The sequence below is a fragment of the Lasiosphaeria miniovina genome, assembly GCF_030549165.1.
Source record: "Lasiosphaeria miniovina strain SMH2392-1A chromosome Unknown B0T26scaffold_3, whole genome shotgun sequence".
Classification (NCBI taxonomy): Eukaryota; Fungi; Ascomycota; class Sordariomycetes; order Sordariales; family Lasiosphaeriaceae; genus Lasiosphaeria; species Lasiosphaeria miniovina.
Window position 1 is genome coordinate 3,902,263 of NW_026848222.1, and position 13,574 is coordinate 3,915,836.

General features: G+C 55.3%; 4 protein-coding genes across 4 annotated transcripts; 1 reads left to right on the forward strand and 3 right to left on the reverse strand.

Moving 5' to 3' along the window:
- Nucleotides 1-203: 203 nt before the first annotated feature.
- Nucleotides 204-1,378, reverse strand: B0T26DRAFT_642629 (methyltransferase domain-containing protein; the record flags this gene model as incomplete). Its single annotated transcript, XM_060437462.1, has 3 exons — nucleotides 204-338; nucleotides 399-1,113; nucleotides 1,293-1,378. 3 exons carry the CDS (start codon nucleotides 1,376-1,378, stop codon nucleotides 204-206), a joined length of 936 nt encoding a protein of 311 aa, XP_060298685.1.
- An 872-nt stretch (nucleotides 1,379-2,250) lies between these two features.
- B0T26DRAFT_771703 (uncharacterized protein) lies at nucleotides 2,251-5,382 on the reverse strand (the record flags this gene model as incomplete). Its single annotated transcript, XM_060446552.1, has 3 exons — nucleotides 2,251-3,463; nucleotides 3,529-5,164; nucleotides 5,200-5,382. 3 exons carry the CDS (start codon nucleotides 5,380-5,382, stop codon nucleotides 2,391-2,393), a joined length of 2,892 nt encoding a protein of 963 aa, XP_060298686.1. The 3' UTR covers nucleotides 2,251-2,390.
- A 5,711-nt stretch (nucleotides 5,383-11,093) lies between these two features.
- B0T26DRAFT_232139 (uncharacterized protein) lies at nucleotides 11,094-12,132 on the forward strand. Its single transcript, XM_060433902.1, has 3 exons — nucleotides 11,094-11,415; nucleotides 11,493-11,727; nucleotides 11,795-12,132. Exons 1-3 carry the CDS (start codon nucleotides 11,202-11,204, stop codon nucleotides 11,934-11,936), a joined length of 591 nt encoding a protein of 196 aa, XP_060298687.1. The 5' UTR covers nucleotides 11,094-11,201; the 3' UTR covers nucleotides 11,937-12,132.
- Nucleotides 12,133-12,699: 567 nt separating this feature from the next.
- B0T26DRAFT_641074 (zinc-finger domain-containing protein) lies at nucleotides 12,700-13,480 on the reverse strand (the record flags this gene model as incomplete). Its single annotated transcript, XM_060437291.1, has 3 exons — nucleotides 12,700-12,759; nucleotides 12,882-13,049; nucleotides 13,199-13,480. 3 exons carry the CDS (start codon nucleotides 13,478-13,480, stop codon nucleotides 12,700-12,702), a joined length of 510 nt encoding a protein of 169 aa, XP_060298688.1.
- Nucleotides 13,481-13,574: the final 94 nt, after the last annotated feature.

Here is a 13,574-nt window from a genome sequence, read left to right on the forward strand (position 1 = left end):
TTTCACTCCTCGTAGATAGGCAAGTAGCGATGTTCGGGCTAGTAGCTGTAATGGCATGTGTCGTTTGTTTCCGATGGCAAGTTGCAGCAACTTGGTAGGTCTCATTTTTCTGAACGAGTGTGAAGTTTTTTTTCTTCCGAGGAGAGGCAAGAGGAGATGGCATTGTTGGTTTTGATATTCGAAGTTGCATTTATAGGCATATATCATGATGGCGAGACTGCCACTGCTACCTTCTCGAAACACAACGTGCTGATTGTCTGCCCCTTGACGCCCCCGAAGCTGAAGCTGGGGTATTCGATCCGGCCCACCTGCCGCAGCACAAAAAATGGCGGCGCCGTCTCGTCATCGTTATTGTTGCTGTTGTTATTGTCTGTGCCGTCGGCGGCAGCCGCTGTGACGGCCGTAGTTGCCGGCGCCGGCTCAAACCACTCCCGTAGCTCCGCCTCGGTCCAGTTGCAGCTCGTCACCACAAACACGCCCCCGGTCCGGAGCAGCGACAGCACCCGCGCTCCGTAGCCCTCGCAGATGCGCCGCCCCCGCGCGTCGCGCTCGTCGCTCAGGCTGACGGCGTCAAACGTCCCCTTGTCTAGGACGAGATCCCAGCCCGCTGCCGCCGCTGTCGCATTATCATGGCATCCCCCTTCAGCCCCTGCTGTCGTTGGTGTTGTCACGGAAGGGGGTGACGGTGATGATGCGCGCACGTCGTCGAGCGCGCCGTTGAGCACGTCCCAGACGCAGAACTCAACTTCGGCTTCGGCTTCGGCTTCGGCACCCTCTCCTTCTTCCTCGCTCTCTTCCTCCTGCCCAGGCCCCCGCCGGCGCGCAACAGCCACGCGCTGCGCAAGCGCCACGCTCTGCGAGCTGTAGTCGACGCCGAGGAGGCGGCCGCCCCAGCCGTCGTCGCGCAGCGCAAAGAGGAGCGAGCCGTTGCCGCAGCCGAGGTCCAGCACGGCGGCAGCATCCTTGTCGAGCCCGCGCCCGAGCCCCGCGCCCGAGCCATCGAGGAACGCCACCACCTTGGCCTCGGCGTCCGAGTCGTCAAACCACACTATGCCCTCGTCGGCCGGGTTCGCGGCGTGGTTGGTCAGCTCCGTCGTGTAGAGCTCGTCCCAGCTTTTGTTGTAGAAGGAGAAAAGAAATAAAAGATTAGTTCTATACGGCGCGTCCAAAAGGTTTTTAAACTGTCTGCGCCGTAATAACCCATGAAACAAGCTCGGAAAAGGCTGATATATACCCGTCCCAAGGGGGGGAAGAGGTAGGGAGAGGCGAGAGACGGAAAATAAGGGCCATACTATTGCTTGGTCCCCAATTCTGACGGCTCCAGATGCGCTGGCTTTTCAGGACGTTGGGAAGAAGCCGCTGAGTTAATGTTGGCCATGGTTGTGAAAGGCGCTGGCTGGCCAGCACAGCTACTTCTAGTAAACGAGATCACTGTTTTTCGCGGATTGGGTGTCTATTTAGAAAAAAGAAAATAGAAATCCAGAGCACTGGTTTCCTTCAAATCCTTCGTATCTTGCCAGTTAGATAGAGCCTGGGGGGAGGTCTAACAACACATGCCGGGTCCGTGTCCGTACTGTACATACCTGGGGAAAATCGGGGTTGAGATGCGTGGTATAGCCATGGCGGGGTTCTCGACTGATTACTGCCCGGGATGGTGAAGGATGGAGGGGCAGCAGCTTGGCAGAACCCTGCAGAAGAGGAAGGCGGTGTGTGCTTAATTCAGTACGTACTTACGGATACTTGCAAGACGGTTGAAACTCGAAACTCGAAACTTGGAACTTGTGATGTGTGTAGCACAAGCTCGATACAAGGGATGCTTGCAATCTTTGGGCATAGAACGGCTGAGAGCTAAGCCGGGTAGGTAATGTTTGTTGTCGTCCCGTGTCTCTCGAGAGATATTAAGCGATGGTGAGTGGACCGGGAAAGACATTATCAAGCATGATGCGATTTGCGCTTCTACTACACTATGTAATGAGCCGGGAAATATAAACTGGCCGGAGAAAACAGCCCACATTCCCCATTTCCGGGATATCATCTGAATCGTTAAAGAAATCTTGGTTCGTAAAAGCATCCCTATGTCCGTCCAAGAAAGTCCAACCTCCACCCACATCCCCGTCAACCCCAACAAGGCGCTCGCTCGACCTTGTGCACAACCGTCTCGCCTCCTTTTCTGCTGTTTCACCAGCCCCCTCGCGGCTGTCCCTATTTCTTTTCTTCTCAAAACGCTCCCGCGCTCGGGCACGGCTTAATTAAACACCAAGGAAAATGCGCGACATCACGTATACTTACTACCCAGAAGTCCCTCTCCCATTTTGACCATCTGAGCTGTACACAGCAGCAGCAAGGCGGCTAGCTGATCGGTCCCCCACTATTACCTTAACCATCCACCCCTATCCAAGGGTCCAAACCGGTGCCTTCATCAAGACCTGGCGTCCCCGTACTTCGACAGCAACGAATCCGGCGAAGCGCACCTTGGCTGGATCCTTGGGCGGCATCGGAGGAGCTGCTAGCAGAGTGGAACCGTCAGCATTGATGCCATTTCTGGCATCAGGCATAGAACCGCCTGCACCCGGCGCTGTCTTTGACCTACCAGATCTAGACTTGTCTCTGCGCCGATCTTTGGCGTCTTTGGCGCTATCTTTGCTTTCGCTATCCTCTCCCGCGCCGTCCTCTGTTGACTCGGAAGCGCGCGCATCAAGCGCCGGAATGACTTGCTTCTCGACATCCATCAGGTCGAACTGAATCTGCTGTTCTGGTAGTGGGTACACAATCGCCACGTCACGGCTCTCCAGAGGAAGGTTGGCCGCAATCCCCACGGCAAGTTCCACAATCATGCTGGCGCTCCCATCGACGCCAGGCGGCGGCGGGTCGCTCAGGTGCTGGTAAAGACACGCCGTGAGGTTGCTCGTCGCGCGCCGCGTAAAGTCGGCCTTGTGGTTCAGACTCTCCCCACTTCGAAGCACGTCCTGTAGACCATCAAGCGTCGCCATACGCCAGCCGACCACCTTGCTCGTCAGTGCGTCAAATTCTTCTGGGCTGCTCATCGTGTAGCTGAAGTGCCTGATGTTCTGCTCTATTGTCTTGAGCTGCCTGCTGAGCTCGGGGTCCAAGCCTGGGTGGAAACAACGGTTGAAGATTTCGTCCATGAGCCACCGCGTAATAACAGCACGCCCGACTGCTGTCATTTCTTGCTTGCCCGTCTTGAGCGCATCGGCACTGACAAACGGAACGAGCCATGACGGTAGTGTCACCCAATCCTTCCGAATGTTGAATGACAGATTGCAGATAGCGCCGTTCAAGCGGTTGAACCGTGTTGCATATTCACTGTCGTCGAGCGCCGTCCGACTTGCCGACATGCGCTGGTTGGCAATGGCATTTTGCAGCTGCTCGACCTGGCCGTTAAGCTGTTCTACGTCCTTTTTGCCATCAAAGTAGAGTCGTTTGACGTTTTTGTATTTGGTCACTGTTAGGCAGCAGAGAGTCAGCAAAATCACCATAACTTGGGAGAAAAATACAGACTGGCCGTACAAAGATCTTTAAACGCCTTTTCCGCTTCCTCTCCGCCCCGGTCACTGGGCGGAGGTTGCGGACTGTTGCGCCCTTGAATATCTCCCGACGCGTCAAATTGCTGCCTGTCCGGCGGTGCGGTGCTCTGGCGATAGCTGGGATTAGGGCCGCCAGCATTGGGAGGCTGTGGAAGGGAGTTCATGTTGGGCTGCTGGCTCGCACGGTAGCTGGGGGGAGGGCCAGGCGGAGGTTGGACCTGGTCGCGCATCCCTTTCTCGGCGGTGTCTTGCGACCGTCGGGCCGGGGGTGGCCCGCCAGCTGGTGGGGCCATGGTCTGCTGCTGCGGGGTTTGAGCTTGCGCGGGGGGCGGGTTTTGGCGTGCAGGTAGCTCTTCCGGCTGAACACTGTAGGTTACTGTAGGGGAGGCCTGCGCTGTCTGCACGTTTTGGGCAGAGAGTTGGTCTGAGTCCGTGATGGGTGATTCATGCGACAGCTGAGACACGGTCTCTGGGTTTTGCTGCTGAGGGTTGGCAAGGTGCCCAGTGTATACGTGCTGTGTCCCACCCTGATATTGTTGAGCCAGTTGTTGGGGGTTAGTGTAATGATAGTGCTGTGGCGATTGCTGCTGCTGCGAAGGCTCAAAAATGGCCTGGCCGTATTGCTGGGGGTGCTGCAGTTCGGGAGGAGCCTGGCCTTGCAGTTGGATATGACTCTGCTGCTGCTGCTGGTACCCTATTTCTTCACCCGAATATGTGTCTGCGTCCGCAGGAGGAACAGGTCGAATTGTCGGGTTACTCTGGATGTCGCGCGGGTGCACGTCTTGTTCAGGCCCGTCAATTGTATACGAATTTCGAAATTCGCCGGCACCTCGAAGTGGAGAGGGTTGAGAGTGGTGGGTCTGAGCTTGCCAGTCTAGGTGCTGTTGCTGCTGCTGCTGCTGCTGCTGCTGCTGTTGTTGTTGTTGCTGTTGTTGCTGTTGCTGTTGTTGTTGTTGTTGTTGTTGTTGCTGATCGAGCGATACTTGAGAGAGGCCGGCCCGAAGAGACGGGGGCAAAGGAGGCGGGGGGAGACTAACTCGCTTCGAGGGTCGACGAGCGAGTCCCGACGTGTTGTTGTACGAGTTCTGAGAGGGGTGTTGCTGGTGATAATCGGGGCCGCGATTCGACGATGACGATCCCGTCAGGATGCCCTTGATGAGCTTGCGGGTAGATTGCTTGGGCCTCTGCGGCGGGGCTTGTGCCTGAGCTTGTTGTGCCTGAGCCTGAGCCTGAGCCTGGGCTTGGGCTTGTGCCTGCTGCTGGGCCTGCTGGACAAAGAGCGGCTGCGCGGCACCGATAATAGGCGACGAGATGTTAGAGGAGCTGGTGGCGGGGAGGTCTTCGGTAGAGCCCGACCCAGGGGGCTGCTGCTGATGCTGGTGCAGCGGCGGGTGCAGCTGCTGGGTTAAGATGGGTGAGATCTGGGGATAGCGGTGCGACTGGGAGCGGGTCACCTGGTCGGTAAAATCGGTATCCCTCGGGCGCGAATCAAAAGCACCAGTGACGGAGTTTGAATGCTGCAGCTGCGCAAGGTTTGCAGGACTGGGACCGCCAGCGGTGGTGCTGTAGATATTGACCAGGTGTGGCGGCGGTGGAGGGGGGGTTGTGGGTGATTTGTCCTGGCAGCGGTGTTGCTGCTGCTGCTACTGTCGACGGGCTGGAAGGATTCGCTAGAGCTGAAGCCCGGGTTGGACGAGGCTGAGGGGGTGTTTGCAGCACCCGCACTCGGGCTCGCAGCTGATGCGGGAATTGGAGACGAGTCCTCGGCAACCGTCGACCCAACCAGATTGTGTTGAGAGCGGTTGTTTTTGCCAGTCCAGTGGTGGAAAGACGGCATTCTTGCCCCCGTGCAAGCGGAATTACACTGACGGCCGACTGTCTCGACGGGAATCGAGGGCGGACGCGGCGCGCGGCGGCAGAGCGAAACAAAGGTAAGGTAAGGTGAGGTAAGGGTAGCCCGGGAGCCACGCTGCTGGGCCAGTGGCCTCTGGGGGGGGGGGGGGGGGGGGGGCCGGGGCGGCGCACTCGGGGCGGCGCACTGGGTGTTGAAGGGTTAGGTGCTGACAACCTTGGATGGAATGGAGAGGGCGGGGAAAAGGATGATTGATGTGCGGAGAAGACAGAGGCCAGGCCAGAGGCCAAACAGACGGGCCAAGAGAGCACAGAAAAGCAATGGAAGCCGCACCTCAGTGGATGCACCTCGACCGACTACCTAACCCAAGCACGCAAGGCGACGGACGGCAGTGCGGGCGCGAGAGCGAGCGAGCGAGCGGGGAGCGAATCGCGGGCGGGACTAGATCAGATCAGACCAGACCAGACCAGACCAGACCAGACCAGAGCACCAGGCCGAGAGGGCAGTGGCAGGAACCGGCAAGAGCGACCAAACAGCCCAGAAGAATGGGGCCTTGGTTGCAGCTGGACGCAAAGAGCAAAGCGCAAAAGCGCATAGGGATGGAAACCGCAACCGAATCCAGGGCCACAATGCTGCAATGCCCCAGCGCCAGTTGTTAGCTGCTCGACTCGACGCCCAGGTCGACGGGTCGGGAAATCGGCGGGTCACGGCGCGTGCGCAAACTACCTAGCAGTGGTAAGGTGCAGGCGGGCTTTGGCGTCGACGATGGCCAAGCATGGAATTCAGATTGGGACCAGGAACCTGAGGGGCAAGGTTAAGGTTGTCCAGCTCACACGCGCGACGGAACTGCTTTTGGCGGCAGAACCAGCTCCGGAGTAGCAAGCAGCAAGATGCAAGATGCACGCACTCACTCCTCGGCTAGGAGCTGGGCTAAGGCTGGACTGAGAGCTGAAGCTGAAAAGCTTGGAAGGACGGAGAAGCGAACAACACTGGACGACGAGATACGGATCGAGACTCGAGAGATGCTCTGAGCGGCCTGCTGCCCTGACTGTGTTGTGTGTTCCCAGGTATCCCGCCCCTCTCGACGTGCAGCAATCCAATCGACGGATTGGCTGCCCGGCCTGGAGGCAGGGGACAGGGGAGCAAGGCGACGGCTTCTCAGGCTCTTTCAGGGTCTTGGTCGTTCTTGACTCTAGTCCAGTGTTAAGGCAGGTTGGGCGCGCAGACGGGGTGGCTGTGCATTCCCCCCCACAGAGGGACTGCCCGAAGCTAAGGCGGGGGCTCTCGGTGGGTTGCAGAACTCGCAATGGAACGACCCGAGGTGCTTCAAGTTGCTTGCACTTACCACTCAGGTAATAATGGACGTGATGTACCTTGGGTATCTACTCGTGCTCCATGTATGTACGCCAGCCAACGCCCAGAAGTGAATAGTTCAAAGTTGGTGCTTCTGCTGCGCGCAGCTTCCTGCACGCTTTCCCTGGCAGGCGCGGGGCTTGCCTCTGCGGGCGCCGAGCTGGGCTGCTCTGTTGGGGCTCGAGGGCGCTTTCCAGGCTCCGTATTGTGCAGTGCTACTCCATTCCCGATGCGGACAAGCAAATATTCTGCGCAGAGCCTGGTAACAAGGCTTTAGTTTGCGGCTGTCTTGTCTGGCCCTCCGGCTGACTGGGGCGACTAGTTGGCTTGCTTGGCCGGTGATGAAAGAATCGCGCAGGGGGCCGACGTACTGCCGCGTGTTGATGATCGTCTCTCGATAGGCCGGCCCGTGTGCGGCTTGCGTCTCTCGATGCAGCGGGGGTCGATAAAGACGGACGGATATGGTGTGACGGATGACGTTCGATGCAAGAGGAATGTGGAAGATGGGAGATGGCAAAAGTCAACTGCAAAGAAAACACCGAGACATGCTGCGAACTCCGCGGGACCAAATGCATAGATTCCTGTTCTGTACGTCTCCAGGTTTGCCGGCTATATCTATATTATCTATATCTATACCCTGGTATATGAAATGCAAACTACAGTTTACCTGCCACCTTCCTACCTTGCTGCTTTGCCTCATTATACTCTCGTGTCCTTCTCGACCTCAGTCGCCAGCCTCGCACACACGCCATGCTTCCTGGCTCTCTTCCATTGACAGCAGTGATGCTGTATGCCGTATACAACATCGAACACCTCGCCGACGTTGATGTGAAAATGACCCCACATTGGCATTCACGCAGCGGCTGTACGAAGTATTGGGCGCTTTAGCCTTGAGGGAAAGCACGTTCTGTCTCTTGTTCAAATCAAGCCAACAGCATCGACGCAGGTTATCAGCCCGATCTGGCGGCCAGCCTTCCCAATTCGGAATTTGCTGTCGTGTGTTGCATATAACGGCCAGCTGGGACGGGGGGTTTCATACCTGAAAGCACCTAGCAGCATCTATCGATTCTCTGCCTCTCAGCTCGTTCTTGAACAGGTCAAGGCCAGCAACATCACCTCTACGATAGGTGAAAGGTGATTTTTGACATCTCACGTGTGGCAAGTCTGAGTATGGGAAACTAGGAAGCTAGTAGATATCACGGGCATTACTAGCTATTAGCCGTCCCACTGAAGAAGGTAATGCTTGTCTGCTCATTGCATGGACACCCGTCCCGCCTTGGGGGCCGTTTACGTGTTACCCGACCACCGTTGGTCAAAGTAGGCAATAGGGCACCTAGATACAGCGCTTGATGTAGTTCAACAGGGACGAAGATATCCAGCACCGTCTCAACAAAACCGACCACATGAACCGGTCGGTATTCCCTGGATCCGGGGGGAATACATCAGTAATATTGCGGCTCCCGCGAGACAACAAGAATACAGCTATATCCACCACTTCAGGAACCTCAAAAATCTCCTTTTAACTATAAGGATGTTGAGACAACTTGAACTGAACGTGGCACGAACGAACAATGGAGCTGGAAAGACTGCCAAGCTGCCTTTTCTGCCCCGCAGATCACCACAGTTCAGACGTGGTGGGGTGGCCCTTTTAGTGGAGTGCGCCCCCAGAACCTTGTTTGCTGCGCTAATAATAGTAACGGCTAGTCGCTTTGCGGTCTTAGGGCCGTAACACTAACGTAACCCTGAGTTGAAGAGAAAGAACGGTGGGTGGCAAGACCCGAACGACCACCGCCGTCCATTCCGCTTACATCACCTACCTGCCTTCCGTGTCTGGCAACGACAACCCGAGTTTGGAGCTTCCGGTGGAGGTTGACGGGAATTTGAAAGTCGGCGGGAAACGGCTCTTGATGGGGGCAAATGTGTGGGGCGCATTGGCTTCTGCATGAAAGGTAGCTTGAGGATGGCTGCAGTCATGCAAGCAAACAAGCCAGATTATCGGCCTCACCCTCGTTGTTTCTCTTACGCCAAGGACATTAAGACCGGGGTGTCGTGATGAGCATCATTTTTCTCTCCCTGCTCCTGCGCTGCGGAACGGCTGAAAGTGGCGACCAAGTTTGCCCGGCTTTTGATCTATCTCAAAAGTGTATAAGCTTTGATATTATTCGTGCTGCAAGCCACAGTCATGCCCGCGGAAGCTCAGAACAATCCCGGTCAGGCGCCGGTCCGGAACGTGGATGTCTTCCCCTTTTGGTCATGAGCTGGTTCAGCTCAACGCTCGACTTACCGGGCATAATAGGGACCTGCGTGGCTTTCCCGTTCGTTTATTACCCCCAACTGCAGCTGTATGTACATGGCGCCCTATGACGTACTGCCCCCACAACTTCCCGGCCTCTGGCACGTTTGTTCATCGGCGAATATACCTATCCCGGGCTTCTCTCAATCGAGTACGATTCAGCTCGGGTCGGCTCAAAGATGACAAATCTACTGGCGACAGACCTCATGCCTCTTCGTCTGCGGAACTAGAGCCAAATGTCTTGAGAAACCGACGCTGGATACTTGCGACGTGTCATCCATCTTGCATGAGATTATCGAGTCCTGTCAGGCTTGAACGGGGCCTGCCGTGGCTTCACGACTATCAGGACGTGTTTTGATACTGACGAGCCCTGCTTCGGGAACTGAGGAGACGTATATCGAGTGGCTACGAGGTGCATTCTGAGTCGTCGTTAGCCCCCCCCCCCCCCCCCCCCCCCCCGACGAGGGCGTCATCCAGTGTTCCCTGTTCAAGTAAGTCGTTCCAGTCAAATATACATCCTTCGTGTTGTCAATCAGTCCAATAGACTGTGCTGGGCTGTTGACCAACGCACAATCCAAAACTAGAAACCGCTCGAGTTGAGTCTAGGTCGTGGATTTGATGGCAGTATTTAGTAAGATGGGCGGCAGGGAGGTTCTGAGGCATGGCTCTAAGGAATTGCGATGAGGATTATCTCCATTGGTTGCCAACGCCACCGATAGACCTTAAGCAACAGCCTTGCAAGGTTTAATGTACATCTACTGTTTGGCGAGATGCTTCTGGTCCCCAGAAATGGGAAGTTGGCACTCCCGGTATTAAAACTGGTGGTTGTCCAAAACTCAACGTCCCAGCAAGAACAGCATCGCTTCACCCATATGACGAGCCGTCATTAACTTGATCAACATCTATCACAAACGCAGGATTTAACTATAGGATATACTTCTACAGACAGAACGAGAGATCTAGATGCGATGTCGTTACCCTAAGTTTTGAATTCATTGCCGGCCGGCAAAGAAGCGGTCCTGAGATGCCTAAGGTTTCACAGCACCCTGGGGAAGGAAGGACTTGCCATGGCACATTGAAGAATCGAGAGAAGGGGTAAAGTGTAATACACTACTGGTACTTAAAATTGGCAAGTGCACCTACCTTAACCAAGTGTGTCATATTGTGCCAGAAAAAAGGCTCATCAGGGGCATCCAGGGGCAGCAAAGGACATGGTGGTTCTTGCCATCTATGCCTGTTAAGCGCTCGCTTAGGATTTTGATTGCGATTCCGAGAAGGTGCTTCCCACGTTTCGTGACAGTCGAGACTGGAAAGCACCTGCCTGTGTGTCTCACTTCGAGTCTCTGGAGCGATCGCCGGGGTAGGATCAACCCTGCACTGGCCTGAATCGGAAAACGCCTCGAGGATCGGTCCATATCCCTCTTTGCGACTTCCCTAGACCGGAGAAAGGAAGCAAGGTCGGCTGCGAATGAAATCCGATCATCGATGGTCTCCACAGTCAAAATATGACCGCCTCGCGGTGTCATTGGATGGCTGTTCTATATTTGACGTCTGTGGAACGCCCTGCTTTCCAAACAATGGATGGGGAAACTGAAGTCAAAACTTGACCGCTATTTAGAAGGAGGTGCGAAACTGTAGGTGATGCCGCCGGATGACTGTAGCATGATGTTCCCACGAGGTTGCCTGGAACCCTATCGGTCCAAGTTCTTTTCGTCTGTTCTGGCTTCCATCTTACTTAGGATATGCCTTGTCTGACGAAAATCTCAGCTCCTATTGTTTGCCGCTTCGATGTTTGTGGGGAAGACATGCGACATCAAACCTGGAGGCAATTTCAAGCTCTGACTTCAAGTTGAGTGTTTGGACTGTCCCTTGTACTCCTCGCTCGCGATTCTCAGGCGCGTGCAAATTTGGTTTCCAGACAAAAAGCCGTGGGCACTCAAGGTGTTTCTTTTTCTCCAAATCCACTGATCTATCTCTTCGATAGAGTAGACCTGCATATCCTGGTCCATAGCCGGAATTATCACCAACGCTCCTACTTATTGCTCTTTAGTCCCTCAGGACGCGCAACCCAATCCAGTTTACTTCCAACCTCGCCATATTTCCCAGGTCTATTCGAGTTGGTACCGCCTCGTTGATACCATACCCAAGGATCGCCATCATGTACTCTACGGCGCTTCTGTTATGCCTTTTGGCACCACTCCGGACAGATGCTGCGCCGAGTCACTCGACCACCTCAATCTCCCAGGCACAGAGCGGAAAGATAGTGCCCGTTACCAAGTCTCAATTTAACTTTAACCCCTTCCAGTTGACCAACATCTGCTTGGACTGTGTGCGTCTGAATACAACGGCTGCGTTCTCGTGTGAAGTCATGTGTAATTCCACACCCCTTCTTCCCCCCTCCCTTGAATCTCGATATGCAACGGAACCTCTAGGCTGACAGTACGGCCAGTTAACTGGTACGACCCAAACTCGATAAAAGAGAACCCCGTATCGTCATGCGTCTGCAATTACACCTGGGCCTGGGATGGCGTGACAGGCATTGGCGAGAACGGCACCGACATTGACAACGGCGCATATGACTTGTGTTGGCAAGGCGATATGACCTACTTCGAGATGCGGCTAGTCAGTTTCCACACGGCGGAGAACTTTACCCTGGAGCTGGGCCACCGCTATCACGACGATGAGTAGGGCCGCCAGGAGACTATTTTCCTGTTGCACAGGGGGTTTGAGACTAACCGCCCTTACTCGCAGAAACTTCACTCGTCCTTGGGACTACCCGACGACCTTTGCACAGGTTGATTTGCAGCTGCCCTTGATCGGAAAGGCCGAGAATAAAATCAAGCATTACGCCAGAGGCCCAGTCAATGCCACGATCTATGGTATTTCGGGATGAAGCGGTGACATGACGCTGACTGTACTTGTCAACTCCAAGCGGACTCAGCTGGCAGACAGCTCGCAAGAATAATTCGGATTTTCTGGTGTGGGAGACTAGCGATACCGGGTTTAGGAGAAGAGGACATTCATTTGGGTCACCATGGGAGAGAAACTTAGTAAGGGATTTGGGACATTTGCTAAAAGTTGAGGGTAGTGTGTACCACGCCACTAACTGCACCTATCAGGTCGATGCATACATACAGCTAAGGGAAAAGAAGGAGCACATAGACTACTAGAGTAAATAGTGTTCATACACTATATTCTTCACCAAAGAACGTGATCCCTCCTTTGAGTAGCGTCGTGAGCAACCCGAATCTGCGCCAGGTGACTGACATGTGACATAAATGGACAATGAGAGGACGTAGACCAACCAGCTCTAATCGGAGCCGCCTAATGGACAGTGTAGTTGGAAAGGAGGGATATCAGGCCAACGAACCGAGAAAAACTAGGCTCACAACTTGTATACATCATCTGATACCTCCTTCCCAATCCCAACCCTTTAGACTCCCGAAAACAAAAGAGAGAAGACCACATAGTGCGTGCCTCACAACGCGAGTGTTCAGATCTTTTTTGGTTATTTTCATTTCTAAAATATGTGCAAGGGCCCGCCCCCCTTTTCTCAATGCCTGGTGCACCATAGGGGCGGCATGGCCCCTATCTCTATTACCGATAATCCGCCTAGGTATGTTCAGGTTCCCGCGACCGAAAGAAGCAATACAGTTTCAGAGAGGGTACGAAGTCTCTGGTAGAGATTCCAAGTGCTTTCGGTGATGTTCGTTTGCCTAATCGTGCGCGGAAGAAGTGACACATATTCACGTATTAGCTTACCACCCCCACATACTAGAGCAAGGAAACAATGGATGCGAGTAGCCATGCTGGAGGAGGGGGGGAGGGCACGGCATACAAATGGCAGGCCGCAGTATCCGCAGGTGGCAATCTCGGGCTTGTCCGTGTTGATGAAGATCTGGGGATGCCCGGCCGCGCCGCCGCCGCCGTCGCATGCCACGACGCGGTCATGCGTCCAGCGTACTGGCTGCTCGTGGATGAGCTCGATAGCGGCATATGATTGGGGCTAAACGCAATTCAATTGGGTCTCCTGTCAGTATATATACTTCCATTTCTTCCCCCATAACCTTGGTGTTCCGTCTCATCCCCCTCGTCGATTCCCGGTGTCTCTCCGGGTAAACCGCCAGCTTCGCGCCCGCTCTGTCATCTTCATACCTGGAGATCAAAGTCGGTCTGCTCGAAGCGCGGGCCCGTCATGGCCTGTGAGCGGGGCTGCTGGCTGCGGGACCAGATCTCTGTCCGGTTCGGGGCCTGCTGGACTGCGGTGGTGGGCTCTTCGGGGAGCTTCTGGGGAACGGCGGGCGACGCGGCCGTCTTGGCCGCGGGGACGGCCGTTGCCGAGTCCAATTGGCGGGCTGTGACGGCAAACGACCGCTGGGAGTGCGCACACTGGCGCGCCAGCCTGTGGGCTACAGGGCGTAATCGTGAGGCGTACATTGTCGGGTTGTGGGAGGGCGACGCTCAGCGGGAGGGGGGAGCTTGTCGATTGAGCTGGCCCTGGAAAGCGTCAATTGAGTGAGGTTGAGCTACC